This window comes from Saccostrea cucullata, unplaced genomic scaffold, assembly GCF_032062105.1.
Source record: "Saccostrea cucullata isolate Sc308-1 unplaced genomic scaffold, CSIRO_AGI_Scuc_v1 ctg837, whole genome shotgun sequence".
In the NCBI taxonomy this organism is placed as follows: Eukaryota; Metazoa; Mollusca; class Bivalvia; order Ostreida; family Ostreidae; genus Saccostrea; species Saccostrea cuccullata.
The window spans coordinates 129962-149791 of record NW_026929710.1 but is presented as its reverse complement, the minus strand read 5'-3'; the positions used below and the strand labels follow the sequence as shown (position 1 = coordinate 149791).

The window sequence follows — 19830 nt, the reverse complement described above, 5'->3', positions numbered from 1 at the left end:
TAGTTCAGTATTTTAGGTCTCCATAGATCACGACCTGCTTTTGCAAGTCCTTGTATGAAAGTTTAAATGAAAATTGATATATCAACTTATCTAACCCGGTATCATTTACAGTTAATGGCGGATGGAGCAGCTGGAGCTCGTATAGCGCATGCTCAGTGACCTGTGGTTATGGTAAGATGACAAGGCGAAGATACTGTAACAACCCCGCCCCCACAAATGGCGGGAAAGACTGTGATGGAAGTTCTGGCTTCACTGTCGTCTGCAAGAATGTCAACTGTCCAGGTAAGATCATATTTACGCGTATCTTATAATAATTGTTCACATACAGTACTTATCGTCGTCTAGGAAATTTACAACCGTCATAATATCATTGAATATAGTTTGACTATCATTTGGAGTTTTAAAAAAAACAGAAGGTTTTATTCAAATTCACCTAAAGAAAAACAATAAAACATTTTTATTTCTTGCATGAATGTAGCCAAATTAGAGAAATAGGTTAAACAAACACGGAGTATACTTTTGATTGTTTTTCGTAAAAACATTTGAAGTTCACAACTTACTCTTCTTTCAGTAGAAGGACCTTATAATTTTCACATTATCTCCAAATATTGATATAATAGCATAAAAATTAACTGATAAGTTAAATACTGTTGATTCTTCAACAGCACCTGATCACACCTCAGATATTTCGGAGGTCTGTGTTTGCTCTGTTCCTATTTTGTATTGTTTTATGAACTTTGATATTGAATACTGTTCGTTATCTCTATATCCTTTTTTCAGTTGATGGTGGCTTCAGCAAGTGGTCTTCTTGGTCTCCCTGCTCCAAGAACTGTGGTGGAGGAACTCAGGCCAGAGGAAGGTTGTGTAACAGCCCGGCTCCAAAAGACGGTGGCAAGAAATGTGTTGGATCCTACACACAAACTCAGACTTGTAATTCCCAAGGCTGCGCTGGTAAATAAACAATTAAAATTAAGATTTTACAGATAAATCCTGCTTTATTCATTTCTATTGTCATCTAACAATGAAGAATTTTGTGTATTGCATGTTTTCGCCTCCATTTTTTAAAGTGAAGAAATGAGACATGTAGAGATGTAGAATCTATATAATAGTGATTGTATAAAAATGTATTTGTATTTCACAGTAAACGGTAATTGGGGTAAATGGGGCGCCTGGACAACATGCTCAAATCCCTGTGGGACAGGCAAACAAACCCGCAAACGCTTGTGTAACAACCCAGCGGCCAAGAACGGAGGAAAGGATTGCGTGGGAGTAGACATCGACGGACAATACTGTAACACACAGGCCTGCCCAGGTATACGTTTCATACGTCAAATTGTATCAAATGTTTTCTTTTCAAAACGAATCCAAAATCCAAAATTATTTTCAAATGATGAATCTAAAATGTGTAGCTTAACAATGAAACTTGATACATGTAAGGGTCAAAAGGTAATTTCCCAGTGCCTTTTATAATATTTTTTCACCTTTTATTTTGATTTGAAAAAAAATCAACGTTCGTTCTTATACTTGTAGTCCAACTTTACTTTTACTTTGATTAAAAATCGAAATTTCATTTAAACAGTACATGGGAACTGGGGATCGTGGGGTAAATGGACGAAGTGTTCCAAGGAATGCGGAACTGGGAAGCAAACGAGAGCGAGGACGTGCTCCAATCCAGCACCTAAATATGGCGGGAAAGACTGCGCTGGGGTAGATCTGGACGGCCGCTACTGCAACACACAGAAATGTGCCGGTAAATGACACGAAAATATGTTCCGCTTGAATAAAACCCGGAATACTCTTACAACCAATAATATCATGGTAGATTATATATTCAGACGTGGACATGTAACGAAACACTCAGAAATCGCCCGGTAATTCATTTACTTGGAAATTTACCGGTAACTTATATACTCAGAACCTGGACCTGGAAACTTAAGACTTTGAAAAGTCCTAGTAGCACACGGCTAGGATGCTCACTTCTTCATTGCACCTGATCCCACCTCTGATTTTTTTAGGTCTGTGTTTTCATCTGCTCCTATTTTATATTGTTTTATAGGCTTTTGATCTTGAATACTGTTCGTTATCTCCATATGTTTCATTCTCAATGAATGCCCAGGTAGCTTATGTAATAAGAAATGTCCCGGTAACTACTATTTTAATAAGACATTTTCTCGTGTAACTAATATATTCAGAAATACCCCGGAAAGTTATATTCAGAAATATCCCGGTAATTAAATAATTCAAAAATGTCCCGTAAAATTGATCTTACCGGTATATACACGGAAGTGTCCGGGTAACTGATTTATTCAGAAAAGTCCCGGAAACTTATTTCTTCAGAAGAATCGTGATAACTGATTTATTCAGAAATGTCCCAGTTACATATACTCAGAAATGTCTCGGTAACTTATTTATCAGAAATGTCCCTGCAACTTATTTATTCTGAAATGTCCCGGTAACTCATTAATCAGAAATATCCCGGTAACTGATTTATCAGAAATGTCCCGATAACTTACCTATCAGAAATACCCCGGTTACATATACTCAGAAATGTCCCGATAATTTATCTATCAGAAATGTCCCGGTAACTTATTTATTCAGAAGTGTCCCGATAACTTATCTATCAGAAATATCCCGGTAACTGATTTATCAGAAATGTCCCGATAACTTATCTATCGGAAATACCCCGGTAATATATACTCAGAAATGTCCCAATAACTTATCTATCAGAAATGTCTCGGTAACTTATTTATTCAGAAGTGTCCCGATAACTTAACTATCAGAAATGTCCCGGTATCTTATTTATTCAGAAGTGTCCCGATAACTTATCTATCAGAAATGTCCCGGTAACTTATTTATTCAGAAGTGTCCCGATAACTTATCTATCAGAAATGTCCGGGTAACTGATTTGTTCAGAAATATCCCGTTAACTGATTTATCAGAAATGTTTTGTAAATTATTTATTCAGAAATGTCCCGATAACCTATTTATTAGAAATGTCCCGGTATCTTATTCATCAGAAATGTTTTTGTTAATTATTTATTCAGAAATGTCCCAGTAACTAATTTACTCAGTAATGTCCCGGCATCTCTCTTTGTATATACAGTATTGAATTTGCAATTAATGCATTTGGGAGAAATGCCCTTTTAATACTCAAAAATGTTCCTTTGTGTAAAATATGATCCTAGTAATTTATTGTTCCAGAATTTTTTTTTTTGTTTAAATTTCTTTAATTATTGTTATTTTTATAAGTAGAAATAACTGGTAACTTTATACTTTGAAATTTCTAGATAAGTTATATACCTGAAATATCTTGGTTATCAATGAACAAAGAATTATCGTGGTTACTTGATTATTCAGAAAACCATATGACTTGCATGCCAAAAAAGTTGCGCTATACATTATTATTCAGAAATGTCCTCTTACCTTTTACCAAAAAATACATCGATTACGCATAGATCTAGAAGTTTACCAATAAGTTATGCACAAGCGATGATCCCAAACGAGAAATGCCTCGGATACATATATCTCATAATGTCCAGGTATTTCATATATAAAATCATTTCCTTTTGTTTTATCCACCAAAACTGTCAAATTACATCATCAAACGTGTTATTCTTTAAAGTGGATGGAGGTTGGACCGACTGGACTCCTTACAGCGCATGCTCAGTGACCTGTGGCTTCGGAAAAATGACTAAGCGCCGATCATGCACCAATCCAGCCCCAGCTCATGGCGGCAAAGACTGTGATGGAAGCTCTGGGTACACCATAACCTGCAAAAATATCAACTGTCCCGGTAAGTGGTTTCAACGATGAGAAAGAGAGGCAATAAATTGTAAAACTCGTAAAGGGGGAGGTTAGGTGGTTTAAATCCAGCCATGAAAATATTCTCTGAAGAGATGTTTGATATTTTCAGATGGAAAGGGTATTAGACGAACAATTATCTTTTAATAAAGCTATTATGCTTTGCAAAGCTATGGAATCCGGATAGGGCCACGCACTTCACTATCGCACCATCGAGCATCAACTTAAAGGTCGATGGCGCGATAATGCGATGGCGCGATAACGATAAAACGGTGGTGCGATAACGATGAAGCGATGATGCGATAGCGCGATGACGATGATGCTATGGCGAGATAATGCGATGGCGATGGTGCGATAGCACGATTGAGCGATAGTGAATATCATCGTCATCGTACTATCGCACCATCGTCATCGTGTCATCACTATCGCACCATCGCGTCATCGTACCATCGCGTCATCGCATTATCGCACCATCGTCATCGCATTGTCGCGCCATAGCATCATCGTCATCGCGCTATCGCACCATCACTTCATCGCTATCGCACCATCGCCTCATCGTCATCGCATTATCTCTTCATCGCACTATCGACCTAAACCTCGATGGTGCGATGATGCGATAGTGAACTGCGTGGCCCTATCCGGATTCCATACAAAGCTGCATATTTTTTTTATTATTTCGATTCCCTTTACTTCAAATATGGTAAGGTATCAGTCCTCAATATGTTGAACTGTTTCAGTGGACGGTGGTTTCAGTAAGTGGAGTTTCTGGACTCCGTGTTCTGCCTCGTGTGGTGGCGGATCACGTGCCAGAGGAAGATTGTGTAACAGCCCCAAACCACAATATAGCGGGAAGAACTGCACCGGAGATTACATTCAGAGAGACAAATGTAACGCACAGGAATGTCCAAGTTAGTTTTAGTTAATCTCATTCCTCCTCCTACTCTAAAAACAACTCTCCCTTAGTATACTAACTAAATCCTAAAATATATCTGTATGTTCTGACCTTTCTTCTTCCATTTGGTACATCCTAGTTGATGGAGGTTATTCCGGCTGGGGTCAATGGGACACTTGTTCAGTGACATGCGGTGGAGGAACGAAACAGAGAACCCGCACCTGCACAAATCCCGCCCCTAAATTTGGCGGGAAAGATTGCACGGCGGCTTCCTCACAAACCACGACCTGTAACCAACAGGAATGTCCCAGTAAGAATAATTTTAGAAAATATGAATAAATATATAAATTCAAAAATCAGGTCTTACCAATTTTAGGGATCGAGTATTCTAAGTATCTGCGGTTGTATTACATCAGGCCATCATTACAAAATAGAGAACGTTTTTTAAATTAGCATTATGCATGATTGTTTTTTAGTAAAAATAGGTCAAGGACATGTTTTTATATTTTTAAAAAGTTGATGGCAAATTTGGCGATTGGTCGGATTGGGGAACTTGTACAGTCACATGCGGAGGAGGTGAACAGAAACGCAGCAGGAAATGTACAAATCCAGCGCCACAGTTCGGCGGAAAACCATGCACAGGGGACACAACCGAAGCTAGAGACTGCAATACACTAAACTGTCCAAGTACGATTAATGATACACACATTTATATAAAGTTTTTTTTACACAATATATACCTTAAAAAAAGACATCAGACGTAAAATTTATACTGCATAACCTTGCTATAGAAGTCCTTCGATTAATTTGGAAATTAGACCATTTATTGCCCACCGTATATTGATTTCGGCAGAGTTGATTAAAAAAATTTGCTTTAGTATTTATTGGTTGTGTGCCACTTTTCAATGATTATCTTTTTAAAAATATTCCAAAATACAGGAAAAAAAAATGTGAAAACTTTGACAAAAAATATTGCATTTCAGTTGATGGTGGTCTGACTGAATGGACCCAGTTTGATACGTGTTCTGTGACATGTGGAGGTGGATCTCAGAAGAGAACTCGCGCCTGTACCAAGCCCGCCCCTCAATTTGGTGGCAAAGACTGCTCTGGTGACTTGAACCATGCTCAGGATTGTAATGACCACCCTTGTCCCAGTAAGGAATCCTAGATATATCAGTTTATTTGTATTATGCATTGTGGTAAGATGTTATATGTAATACATGCATTTCAAAAGAGAGAATCTAATACTTTGTTGATGATCAGTTGACGGTGGCTACACTGCTTGGACTGACTGGGAGAAATGCTCTCTTACCTGTGGAGGTGGACTGCAGAAGCGATCTCGTACGTGTACTAACCCCGCCCCTCAACATGGCGGAGCTTCCTGTTCCGGTGCAGATTCTGAGATTCAGGACTGTAACACACAAAACTGTCCAAGTAAATACAACTCCTTTTATGTTCTTTATAGTAAAATGAATAGTTAAAATTTATTCACAAAGAGAAACGTGTAGTAAAAAAACGCTAAAATTATGATACATGTAATATATCTATTTAAAAAAAAGTATTTGCAAAACTTAAGGTACAAAGTTAACTTACCTTTGACAATTTTAAACGACCCAGTAAGAAATTGGAAATTTATGTAAATCGTAATATTAATGATGCATCTTGATCTGTTTAGTTGATGGAGGCCTTACTGACTGGGGTAAATGGGGCACCTGCAGCGTGTCCTGTGGTGGCGGATCCCAGGAAAGAACACGCACGTGTACAAAGCCCGAGCCTCGTTATGGCGGTGCAGATTGTACTGGGGACCTGAAGGAAAGCCAAGATTGCAATACCCAGAACTGTCCAAGTATGCTGTCCTGTTTTGAAATTTATTCTTGTTGTAATATTTTTTTTAAATAAACAGTGCTATTGTTTTTAAGCTGCATTTGGCACTCTCTTCTGATAAGGTGTAGCTTAATGTCTAATTGTTATCTAGATTGATGTTTTATTTTCTGTATCTATAATCTATAATTCTAATTAGCGAAAAGAGCATTTTTAGAAACAATAATAAACGGATTGTGTCTTTTAGTTGACGGCGGGTACAGCGTTTGGAGTAACTGGGACACGTGTTCAGTAACATGTGGAGGCGGGTCCCAGAGTCGATCACGCACCTGTACAAACCCCGCCCCACAATATGGCGGAAAGTCTTGTAGTGGGGATCCTACACAAAACAGAGATTGCAACACCCAGGAATGTCCAAGTTAATATATAATTTATTCAAATTTAGTTATGATATGAAAAATATTTTTTTGGGTTTTAATGATAAAAGTTGACATGTTATTGTTAATTTTTTCTTAAAGCATCTATTAATTTATTGACCTTGATCCTATTATTAGTTGATGGTGGCTACTCTGAGTGGGCAGACTGGACCCAATGTTCTCAAACATGTGGGGGCGGATCACAGGAGCGAGAGAGGACGTGTACTAACCCTGCTCCTCAATTCGGCGGGAAAGCTTGTGTCGGTGTAGCTGATGAAATTCAGGACTGCAACTCCCACAAGTGCCCAAGTATGTAGAGAGTGCATTTCCTTTAACTACAAACAAAATGTAGTAAATTATGTGAAACGTGTTTAATCGCTTACAAAGGATGGCTATTGTTACAAGTTATAGTTAAACGTTAAAAACTGATAAAAATTTACAATCTAACTTTGTTATTTTTTGTTATCTAGAAGAAAAAATAATTTCTTTTGCTTTGTCAACCATAAAATGCATCAGTTGTTTTTTTTTTAAATTATATAAAATCTGAAAATTATATGTAATGAATTTAAATGTACTTTAATTTTGAATACTTGTTCGATTCAGTTGACGGAGGATACACTAAATGGTCTGATTGGGAACCTTGCTCAGTCAGCTGTGGGGGCGGATCTCAGAGCAGGTCAAGGTCATGTTCTAAGCCCAGTCCCCAGTACGGAGGGGCTCCATGTGTCGGCGACAACAAAGAGTCACAACACTGTAACACACAGTTCTGTCCAAGTAAGTGGACACTGTTATTTTTTAAATGACTAAGGAGCTGTTCTAAGACTGAATTTGAAAACATTGTTTGCAGTGCTGTAAAAGGAAAAAGTTAAGGGTATGAAGGAACAAATCAAAAATTGTTTTCTTTAAATTCTTATCATTTTGATTTCATTAGCTTGAAAAAAACTTTTTTATATAAGTTTGATACATATATGCGTTTAATACACTGTAAATTGAGTTTTAGTACATTTTTTACAAAAAATGTATACTGGATCATAATAGACCAAAATATAATTTCCTATATACAGTGTTTTAATGACGAATAATTATATAAAAATCACATGATTAGAGAATATCTGTTAATTCTTTATTTACGTTAGGTCATGTTTGTTGTATGATAAAAATTATCCAATAAGATATAGCATCATACAAATTTGAATTTACTTCCAGTTGACGGAGGTTACACCGATTGGTCCAAATGGGACACATGTTCTGTGACGTGCGGTGGGGGCACACAAAAGCGAACTCGTTTCTGCACCAACCCAGCCCCGCAATACGGTGGCGCAGCTTGTTCCGGTGATAACAAGGAAAATCAGGACTGCAACACACAAGCTTGTCCAAGTATGAAAACTCAGCACATAGATTCATTGCAATATCATGATAACATTGCTAAGTCAAAAGCAATTCAAATATGTTCTTCAAAGTGTATGATATCTGCCTGTCTTCCATCGTATGTACTCACAATACTTCATATTAATAATTATAATTCTTAACACAGTTAAAAGCGTGTAAATATAAATAAATGTCTATCTCAATAGTTGACGGAGGCTTCACTGATTGGTCCGCCTGGGACACGTGCTCTGTAACATGTGGCGGAGGAAGTCAAGGTAGAACTAGAACTTGCACAAACCCGGCTCCACAGTATGGCGGCGCCGACTGTTCTGGTGACAGCAAGGAAAGTCAGGCATGCAATGAACAGAACTGCCCAAGTAAGGATACAGTTTTGTTCATATGTATACATTTTCAAAGTTCCTAAAGCCCTATGCATTCATCGGTATAGTGTGTAATAATAAGTTTCAATAAATTTTCTATTTTACATCTCCAGTTGATGGTGGTCACACTGATTGGTCAGCATGGGACACGTGTTCTGTCACATGTGGTGGAGGAAGTCAGGGTCGATCAAGAACGTGCACAAACCCGGCCCCACAATATGGCGGAGCAGATTGTACAGGACCTTCTTCTCAGACCGATGACTGCAATACGTCCATAACTGTCCAAGTACGATCAATTCCTAATATAGAACGTGTACAACGCAGCTTGTCTTAATTTTATGCTATTTTGCATTGCTGTAGTCTTTTAACATGTTACCAACTTTCTTGAGGAAGCTGTCGCATCTCCTTTTATTTTAAAATGATAAAAACCTGTTATTTCTAGTTGATGGTGGGTTCACCGATTGGTCGGCCTGGGACACGTGTTCTGTCACTTGTGGTGGCGGATCACAGAGACGCACGAGAACGTGTACAAACCCCGCCCCTCAGTACGGTGGAGCTTCCTGTATTGGAGACGAGAGCGAAGTTCAGGACTGCAACACCCACTTCTGTCCAAGTAATGCAGCTCTCCAAAGTCCTATGTCTTGGAAATATTTAATTCTTGTTTTGTAGTTATTTCAAAGAAACCTAGTTTTAATCAGTGTAAAAATGTTTTATGATAACAAGATAACTTGTAAAATTTGAAATCTTTTTTTTTCAAATTCTAAACTGTGTCAAGTGTTGACAACCCTCCAGAATGGAAGAGCGTTTACAATGAATAGTTTACACTGTTTATATGATAATCTTAGTTGATGGTGGTTTCACTGATTGGTCGGCCTGGGACACATGCTCTGTGACCTGTGGAGGCGGATCACAGGGCAGGACAAGGACTTGCACAAACCCCGCCCCTCAGTATGGAGGTGCTGATTGCACAGGGACCAAGTTTGATGAACAGACCTGTAATGAGCACCACTGTCCCAGTAAGTTAACAAAAAGTCTGAGATCAATTTTCTGTTAACTATTATTAACGTGTATTATCGGCTAAAATTGCATTCCTTAATGCAAAACTGTTGGAAAGATGAAATTGAATAAGCTTAACAAGTTCATGTTCAAAAAGATAAAGAGAGAGAGAGAGGGAAAAAAACGAGGAAAATATTCAACGTATTGAATTTAAAAAAAAATATTAGGTTCGTGAGGAAAAAAAACTATTTTGATTTATCATAATTAAAATATCAAGCAGAAACGGTGTAATTTCCAGCTGATATTTTTCAGAAAATATTTTTAAAAAGTCAGCATTATTATTGTTACATGTATTAAAGAAGGAATACTTATTCACAGTTGATGGAGGATATACATCATGGAATGATTGGTCCGCCTGTTCCGTGACATGCGGCGGAGGATTACAGAACCGAAGCAGAACCTGTACAAATCCGCCACCACAATATGGCGGTGCTACATGTAGTGGGGATCCTGACGAGATCCAAGACTGCAACACACACAATTGTCCTAGTGAGTTCTGATTTCTTGTTCATGGTGTAAAAGGGATATCCCCTTTCCTCAGATTCTATTCTGGCAAATACGGTTACGGTTCTACAGAATTGTCAGTTTTATACTTACACTTAACAAATTAATATCAGTAAACATTTAACAATAGTTTTAATAGCTTTGATTTTTTAAACAAGAGGTTGTTTTCGAAAGATAATTATTCTGTCATTATGATAAAGACATTTAAGTTTTTGTTGTAAGTGATGTTAATTGAAAATAAATCGATTTACTTAAATGTTGTCACTTCTATTGAAAATCTAATATATTAAGCAAATTCATTTTTGGCAATCTAAAATGAAGCAATTAAATATTTCTTAATTCCTAAAATTAAACAAAATTAAGAAATTATAGGTATAAAAATGTCATTACAATTTTATATATATTTTTAACCGATTTTGCAATTGATAGGTAGGTTGACGTCGGACTTGTGACGTTATTATAAACTGAAGTTTATCACAAGGGGTAATAAAAATGTTATTAAAGAAAAAGAAAAAATTACATCTTTATATTTTATCAAATATATATGGGAGAGGACTATCTAAGTATGGGAGAGGACTATCTAAGTTTTTGGAGCTTGTGTCCAATCCCTTTGACATGTCAATAAAATATGTTCAAAACAAAGATTAAGTATTTCAAGAAATGACAAAATAATTCATAAAGAAATTGTAATTGATGTAGACTCTATATGCTATGATTGCAAACTTGAACTTGAAACTTGAACTTGAGAACGAAATTTTTGCAGACAGTCTCGAATATTTAATTGTAAATAAAATTCAATTGACGTAAATGTTGCCACCAAAAAAAAAAAAAAATTTGAAACATTTTTTGTTGAATTAAATATCATCGACATTTTTAGAATAGTAAGATACTTAATTTTTTGCCCTTTAGTTGACGGAGGATTCACGGACTGGTCCGGTTGGGATACTTGTTCCGTCACATGTGGTGGCGGATCCCAGGGCAGAACTAGAACCTGTACAAATCCGGCACCGCAGTATGGTGGCGCTGCATGTGTGGGAGCTGATAACGAGGCTCAGGATTGTAACACACAAAATTGTCCAAGTAAAGTTATATTCCTAATTTATTTAATCACTTTTAAGGCAACTGTAAATGGAATGTATTTGTAACCTGCTAATTTTTTTCATAACTATCAAAAAATATTTTTAATATCTTTATATTTGGGTTGAATAAAAATTTACAATAATAAATTTCGAGTTGGATAATATTTAAATTTAAAGTTTGAATTCAAATTTACGTTTTAAAATAAACAGTTGACGGAGGCTTCTCTGATTGGTCCGCCTGGGATACCTGTTCTGTCACGTGCGGAGGAGGAAATCAGGGCAGAACAAGAACATGCACAAACCCAGCTCCACAATATGGCGGCGCTGACTGTACCGGCGATCTGACAGACACTCAGGACTGCAACACCCAGAATTGTCCAAGTACGATTGATGATTCTTAATACGTGGTCATTTTGGTTTTGTCATCATTATTTCCATTGAAAACGTCATTCAAGACTGATTTCCAATTATAAAGGAAGTTATAAGCTTATAGATATTAATAAAGAAAACAATTTCAATGTGCAAATTTCAGTTGATGGAGGCTTTACGGATTGGTCCGCCTGGGACACGTGCTCTGTGACGTGTGGCGGAGGTTCTCAAGGTCGATTGAGGTCATGCACAAACCCGGTTCCTCAGTATGGCGGAGCTCAATGTGTGGATGACGTTTCGGAAGAACAGGATTGTAATACACATAACTGTCCAAGTACGTTTGTTGTAACGTTACCGTTGTAGTTTGTTCCATTATGAATTTTATTTAAATATATTTAGAATAGGTAGTTGATCAGTTGAAACAGTATTAAAGAGGTTGTTTTGATAGACGAATGGTGGACAGAAGAGTTAAAAATAATATACGAAATGTCTTATTCGGTATAAAGCAAGATATTGTTGAATTTCATTTGTCAGAGATATACCTTTTATAGATGTTGTCTGAGTAATCTATGTATAATCTATATGAAAAAAGCCATAGAAAGGTATAAATCAAAATACCGTATATATAAACAACATCCATAGTATAGTTTAATTTTATCTATGATGTATATTTTGTGTCATACAGTTGATGGTGGATACACAGACTGGAGTGATTGGGATCTATGTTCCGTCACATGCGGTGGCGGATCCCAGAACAGAAGCCGTAGCTGTACCAATCCCATGCCTCAGTATGGCGGGGCGGATTGTACCGGGGATAGCGAGGAACGTCAGGACTGTAACACACAGAACTGTCCTAGTGAGTCAAATAACACATTAATTACGGCAGTTATTTACCTTTGATAAAAGAAACATTTCTTTGTCTCATGCCTACAATTCTTCAAGAGTATTCGCAAAAATCAGTAATATATTTCACTTCATCTTTAATAAAAGTATATTACCCATCCTAAAATATTATATTTTTATATGTAAAGAGATTATATTGGAGTTTAATTTGTCTGTAGTTGATGGGGGTTTCTCTGATTGGTCCGCCTGGGACACGTGTTCTGTCACGTGTGGAGGAGGAAGTCAAGGCCGAACCAGAACTTGTACAAACCCCGCACCACAGTACGGCGGCGCCGATTGTTCTGGTGATCTAACAGAAAGTCGGGATTGCAACACAGATTTCTGTCCAAGTATGTACTGAAGTACATATATTAGTTTTCGAATTACCTTTAAATTTGAATTGTGTTATTTTTACCCACAGTTTATCTAAAATTAATGCAACCTTTGTAGTTGACGGCGGTTATACAGATTGGACAGTTTGGGATACGTGCACAGTCACGTGTGGAGGAGGTTCACAGACACGCTCACGCACATGCACGAATCCGGCACCACAGTACGGTGGGGCAGACTGTTCCAGTCTTGGAGATGAATCACAATCTCAGGACTGTAACACACAGGCTTGTCCAAGTAAGAGTTTTTACGAAGTTTCATCAATTTACGATACTGTGGCGTCTCGGAGGGGGGGAGGGGCAGGAAAAAACCTTTAAACGAAAAAATTAAAAATTCGTTCGGACAAATTAGAAATTCAAATTTGTATTAAATTTCTCATTCGCCCGAAAAAATGAAAACATTATTTATCCTTGCCCACCACCGGTGCCGTATTAATGAACTAAATACATGTAATTTATATCGTTAACGTAATATCAAGGCATTTTTATATCTCCACTATTAAAAAGATTGAAATGGACAACAAAACCTACCTTCTGTTTAATAAGACAAATAAAATTTAAATTAATCGAAACCTAAATATACTTTTTGAAGGATACACCATTAACCTTTGATCGTGTTTAATTGAACAGTTGATGGTGGCTTCACGGACTGGACAGATTGGGATGACTGCACCGTGTCCTGCGGGGGCGGATCCCAGGGGCGTACCAGAACATGTACCAACCCCGCCCCTCAACACGGCGGCGCTAACTGTACCGGAGATTTTGCACAGTCCCAGGACTGCAACACACAAAACTGCCCCAGTATGTCCTCAATATGCATTATAATTATAAATCCTCTTGGTAGTTGAGACAATGCTACGACTTTCTTAAGTGGGCTAATTATAATTTAGTATAAACGATATGTTTAGATTTTAACGATAAAAGATGATATATAACAGATTAAAACTTACCTTTTGTAGGATTGAAATGAAGATATTCTTTCAATAAAAATTGTCATAATTATGGCTAATGATGTAATTAATGAAATTAATTTTATTCAGTTGATGGAGGTTACACTGACTGGACACAGTGGGATACCTGTACCGTGACATGCGGGGGCGGATCCCAGGAGAGATACCGTAATTGTACTAATCCTGTCCCGCAGTATGGAGGAGCGGACTGCACGGGAGTGGATGCTGAGATACAAGTCTGTAACACCAACAACTGTCCAAGTAAGACTGGTGTAGACTACTTTTGTTGTTGTTTTATGAAACACAGACAGAATGAATTTGCAGCTTACACTAAGAGATGCTTTTACAGCAGTTCATGTATCATCCCTTTTAATTCAAACAATGTTAACTTGAAAAGCTTTAATTTTACTCAATGTTGCTAAACATTCATTCATTCATATCAACAGCAATTATGTAACTGAAGGGTTGTTATCGGATTCTCACATGTTGCTCCAGTATCAGTTAAAGTATGTTCAATGTCACGAAGGTTTGTACAATGAAATAAGATTTCATAAATAAACAGGGGCGGTTGAGAAAACTTCCAAATTAAAGTACCAAGTACTTTTTTCTTTTATTCACCAGTTGGACTTATCAAATAATTTTTAGTTTAAAATGTCAGTATAAGAATCAAACCAAATTCCCTTTTTCCCTTTAGTTGTTGGACAAGTTACTCGTACCATGCTGTTACTCCTTTCCAAGACAATATGTTTCTAATTACAATATAGAGTCTCACAAAATATTTCCTCATATGAAATGAACCTAAATATATAGTTTCAAACAATTTCTTACCCGCATGGTAAATGTACTGCTTTAGTGAATTTGTTTGCTTTTAACAATTACCTGATTTGTAGCTTTGAGATGTTCCTTGAATTGTCCGTATGTGATTCCCAATCTTGGAAATACACATAGTGCTCTCTTATTGAAGAAAATTAATCGACAACTCTACTGTATTAAAACACTGTCCAAAGAGCTGGACTCGGACAATTGCAACACCAACTATAAATCCATTGTGCCTTTTGCCACGTACAAAAGTCGGGGATATCTTCTATCAGGCACTTTTCCTAACTCTGTTCTTGTTACGTGCTTGTTGATTTGTGCTATCAAGCTGACTGAAGGCCTAGAGAACTGAAAGTTCTCTATGTGGAGATAATTCACGACCACTGGTCAGTCTTGCCATAAAATTTCCTTTATTTTACTGCAGTAACAGTGGCATGGGCAACCGAAAAAAACTGCTTAAGTTAAAACACGTGTAATAAAAATAGAGAGGATTGAGCTTTAGTCTAAGAGCCAGGTTAAAGTGATTTGATTTGGTCACAGCAATAGTGTGGACATGAGAAACAGCTGCAAGCAAGTGCTATCTTGGTTCTGCAATTTGTTTGAAATCAGAAAGATGTTTCTGATTGTAACCTGAATAAGATGGACTGATTACACCGCGTTTTGGCTACTCTACTGAATATGTCAATACCATTTCACATTGTATTTGCAAGTTTATAAAGAGACCACATATTCTGTCATCTTTAGTTGATGGAGGCTTTTCTGATTGGTCATCATGGGACACGTGTTCTGTCACGTGTGGAGGAGGAAGTCAAGGTAGAACTAGAACTTGTACAAACCCAGCTCCACAATATGGCGGCGCTGATTGTAGCGGTGATCTAACAGAGACACAAGATTGCAACACAGACTTCTGTCCAAGTATGTTCTGAATATCCGCAAGCAAATTTAAGGAAGTAAAATTTTAGCGAAATATTTTTCCATGAGATCTTTTCTTGGATTCTTCCTTATGAGGCCAAAACATCAAACGGTAGTGGTGAATTTTAAAAATCAGTAAGGACCTAACCTTTTTTGGATCACCCAAGCACAGGATATTATTTTCTTTGAACAGTTGATGGAGGATACACAAGTTGGACAGTTTGGGACACGTGTACAGTCACGTGTGGAGGAGGGTCACAAACACGCACTCGCACATGTACCGACCCCTCACCACAGTATGGTGGAGCTGACTGTTCTAGTCTTGGTATCGCTTCAGAAACTCAAGACTGTAGCACACAGGCCTGTCCTAGTAAGGGTTGATGAAAAAAGTTACAAGCCGTACCATTGTCATTTTGCTTTATCTAACGACTTAAAAAAGATTTGTATTTTATGTTTCTGCTCCTTTTTAAGTCCTTTGATGAAAATTTCCTTATGATACTTTCTGCATAGCGTAAAAGAATTGATTTACAGACGATTTATTATGTACTTTTCGGAAGTAAGAAATCAGAATATGCCTAGACATTATACTGGAGTACCATGTAAAATCCAAAGATGTATTCAAGATGTCTAAATCAATATGAGATGAAAATCTGAAGTCAGAATTTTTGGCTGCAAAATTGTAATTAACTTTTTTATTGTCGGAAAAAATAACATTTATAAACTTCTTTGTTCGTATTTGTGATGGAAGAACTATTGAAATGCTTTGATTGAAGCAAAATTACATTATTGTCATTCTGATCAGTATTGATTTCTTATTTAATACTACACATTCCACTATTCAGAAATCTTACTTCTAAAAAATACTTTGTTTTTGTCTAATTGGTCATATATATTTAAACTACAAGTAACTTTATCATAATAGCACGTTTTAACAGCAAAATAAAATTATGAAAAATGAAGCTCATATATTTCTTTAATCATGTAAACCCCATTATGAATTGACTTCTTTAGTTGATGGAGGCCTCACTGATTGGTCCGCATGGGACACGTGTTCTGTCACGTGTGGTGGAGGAAGTCAAAGTAGAACTAGAACGTGCACCGATCCGATCCCACAATATGGCGGTGCAGATTGTACTGGTGACCTGACAGAAACTCAAGACTGCAACATAGACTTCTGTCCAAGTATGTTATAAGAAAATTACTCTTCAGAAGGAAAAGAGTTCAAAAAGTTCAGAAAAAAATACAGTGAAATGTATTTCATGTGAATTTAACAACTGTGAAACCATTGGCTTGAGAAAAAATATTTAAGATAACAAAAAATGGAATTTTTCATAATAGTTTTCATTGAAACAATAATGATACATGCAATGAAAAAAATTTGAATTTTTGCTTTGAAGTGATATTCTTATCTTTCACTTGCATATTTGGCATGTATTTATCATCAAAAGTGATTAACTGTTTAATGTTACGATTTCGTAGTAAATGATAATGCATCGAACAGGAACCATGTATTTCTTACCTTTTTTATAGTTGATGGAGGTTACACTAACTGGACTATTTGGGACACATGCACAGTCTCGTGCGGCGGAGGAACACAGACACGCACACGTACGTGTACCGACCCTGTACCACAGTATGGCGGAGAAGACTGTACCAATCTTGGTGTTGCTTCAGAAACTCAGAATTGTAGTTCTCAGCCCTGTGCAAGTAAGGATTTGCATGTTAAGTGACATTGCTTCACTCTTTATAATCTCACTAAATATGTCTGAGTATTAAATAACATTAAATTTCGATATTCTTTAGTTGACGGAGGCTTCTCTGATTGGTCCGCCTGGGACACGTGTTCTGTCACATGTGGAGGAGGAAGTCAGGGTAGAACCAGAACTTGTACAAACCCCGCACCACAGCATGGCGGCGCTGATTGTTCCGGTGACACTTCAGAGACTCAAGACTGTAACACACAGGCTTGTGCTGGTCAGTTTCCTGCTTTGTTTTAGTTTGCCAATTTCACCTTAGAAAAACAGAACATTTCTTATATTAGGGTAGGTTGATATAATTTTGCAATGCCGAACAGTCGTGTGTGGATGTTTTAAATACTTTTTGTTCAAAGATTGCAAAGATATAACTGATTTTAAAATGAGACAGATTTTCATGGAACTTTTAATTTTTCTTAAAAAAGCCAAGATATGACCTAACACTACCCAGTAATTTGCAATGGAATATACAAGTTTACCACATATCAAGCGTTTTATACCTAAAATACCTTGGGAATCACTGCTTTATCATCAGCGAATGTATTTTTTTTTGCATATCTTGCATCATCCGTAATACATTACTTATGTTAGTGATATTTTAAAATTGATAACAGTAAATGGAGGCTGGAGTGATTGGTCAGACTGGGGCACGTGTACTATCACGTGTGGTAACGGTCAGAAGTCCAGGTCTAGGACCTGTACAAACCCAGCACCGCTCAATGGCGGCCAGGACTGTCTGGGAGATTCCAGTGAATTAACAGATTGTTCAATGACCACGTGTGGACCACCAACCAATGGAAACAGTGGACAGGTAGAGCTCTTTAACGTCATAGTTTTCAGACTTACTCTTGAAAATAATTTTGTTTATCAAATGCTCAAGTGTCTTCGAAAATGGACTCCTTAAAAACTGATTTTACTCAGTAAATTTCAGTAAATTGAAAATCTGAGATTATCTGGAAAGTCTTGTCCTATACTTAAACTTTTAATGTATTTCAGTGCCCCGCTGGTTATTTCGGCTGTTTCTCAGGAGCTATGACGTGTGTGGAGCAGGCATTCGTCTGCGATTGTTCCGGGGAATGTGACGACGGAAGTGACGAAGACGAGGCGTGGGCCGGATGTCCTGCCGGACACATCAACACCTGTATGGCCAAGGCTGGAGCAGGTATACGTCATAATTTACACTCGTCACTCAGTATTAGCGTTGTTTTCAACTGCAATAAAATAACATATCCATGAAGGATCTTGTACGTGTGTCTTAATAACTATTTTGTTTAAAAACTCACTACATTTTGTTTTAAAACACTACGAAACTTAAAGATCAAAATATATGTGCATATTAATTGAAAATAAGTTGGGTTTATATCTGCAGAGTTTTACTGATTATATGCAAAAAGCGTCCTCACAATAAACTTTACTTCTAAATCGTTTGGCAAAATGTTAAAGCATATCGATTTTGATAAGCTTCATTTTTTTGAATGAAATACAAACGTTTATCTCTAAAAAAAAAAAACAAATTGCCTGATTCATCGATTTATGTATTTAGAATCATAACAAGTTTTTTTGTTTCACAGAGCTACCCAGAATGACACCTGTGATGACTATCATACTAGTTGCTCTTGCAGTTCTGAAGAATTTGATGAATTTTTAACCATGCCTTCTCTCTCATAAACTTTCTGTCGTAACATGCACACTGCTATGTATTCTGATTTTAGAATGTCACATTTATGTTCTTTTGTTGAATTAAGTGCACGCTTTGTTATTTGTAAATTTCCTTGTTTTATGTAATAAAGTTTTTTTTCCAAGAAGGATATAATCAAATTATTTTGAACCATGCGCAGCTCCCAAAGAACAGTCTTTTCAAGTGCAAATCTGATCCCTTTGGATTTATGAATATTGAAAACGCTTACGCGTCATACTGTGTCGATTGTTAGTAATGTCCATTTCAAGGTATAAAAAAGTTCAGCATTAAATGTGAAATAAACAGACAGTTGAATAAAAAAAGTTAGTCAAACAAACAGATATCAATCTCATAAAGCCCGTATGGAGTATGAATAATGAAATGGGCAAACACGTAACTCTGTTACAACGGAGATGGGATCAGGTTCCTATAAGGAGTAGGCAACCTCTGTCGACAAATCACATTCACCTTGACCTTTCTATATATTGAAGGATGTTCGATCCTGAGCTTTTGAGCAGATTTTAGTCTGGACCTTTATTTCTAAAATTCAGCATCATTTTTAAGCTTTAACATTGAATTTTGATTTTACAATGCAAATTGAACTATATACGATGGAAAAAAGCAATTAAATTCCATTCAAGTAGGATTAAGCCAGGTACTACATTTTGTGGCGAAAGGTTTTTTTTTAGAAAAATGATTTTTTTTTCTTTTGAAATATATACTGTAACTTGCTGTTGATTTTCGGTTCCTATTTGTCCATGCT

The 19830-nt window shown here is 36.9% G+C and overlaps 1 protein-coding gene across 1 annotated transcript; it reads left to right on the top strand.

The window, feature by feature from the left end:
* The first annotated feature begins 116 nt into the window (after positions 1–116).
* On the top strand, positions 117–19171 carry LOC134281955 (SCO-spondin-like). The gene is given in 37 exon segments (XM_062764396.1): positions 117–282; positions 781–951; positions 1142–1312; positions 1580–1750; positions 3623–3793; positions 4539–4709; positions 4833–5003; positions 5210–5380; positions 5677–5847; positions 5957–6127; positions 6369–6539; positions 6762–6932; positions 7069–7239; positions 7534–7704; positions 8137–8307; positions 8505–8675; positions 8792–8949; positions 8952–8964; positions 9121–9291; positions 9524–9694; positions 10053–10223; positions 11148–11318; positions 11528–11698; positions 11850–12020; positions 12372–12542; positions 12748–12918; positions 13019–13195; positions 13588–13758; positions 13998–14168; positions 15468–15638; positions 15829–16005; positions 16647–16817; positions 17166–17342; positions 17439–17609; positions 18004–18200; positions 18386–18551; positions 18961–19171. Coding segments are annotated over 37 exon segments (6036 nt in total). The 5' UTR covers positions 117–176; the 3' UTR covers positions 19038–19171.
* The last annotated feature ends 659 nt before the right edge of the window (positions 19172–19830 follow it).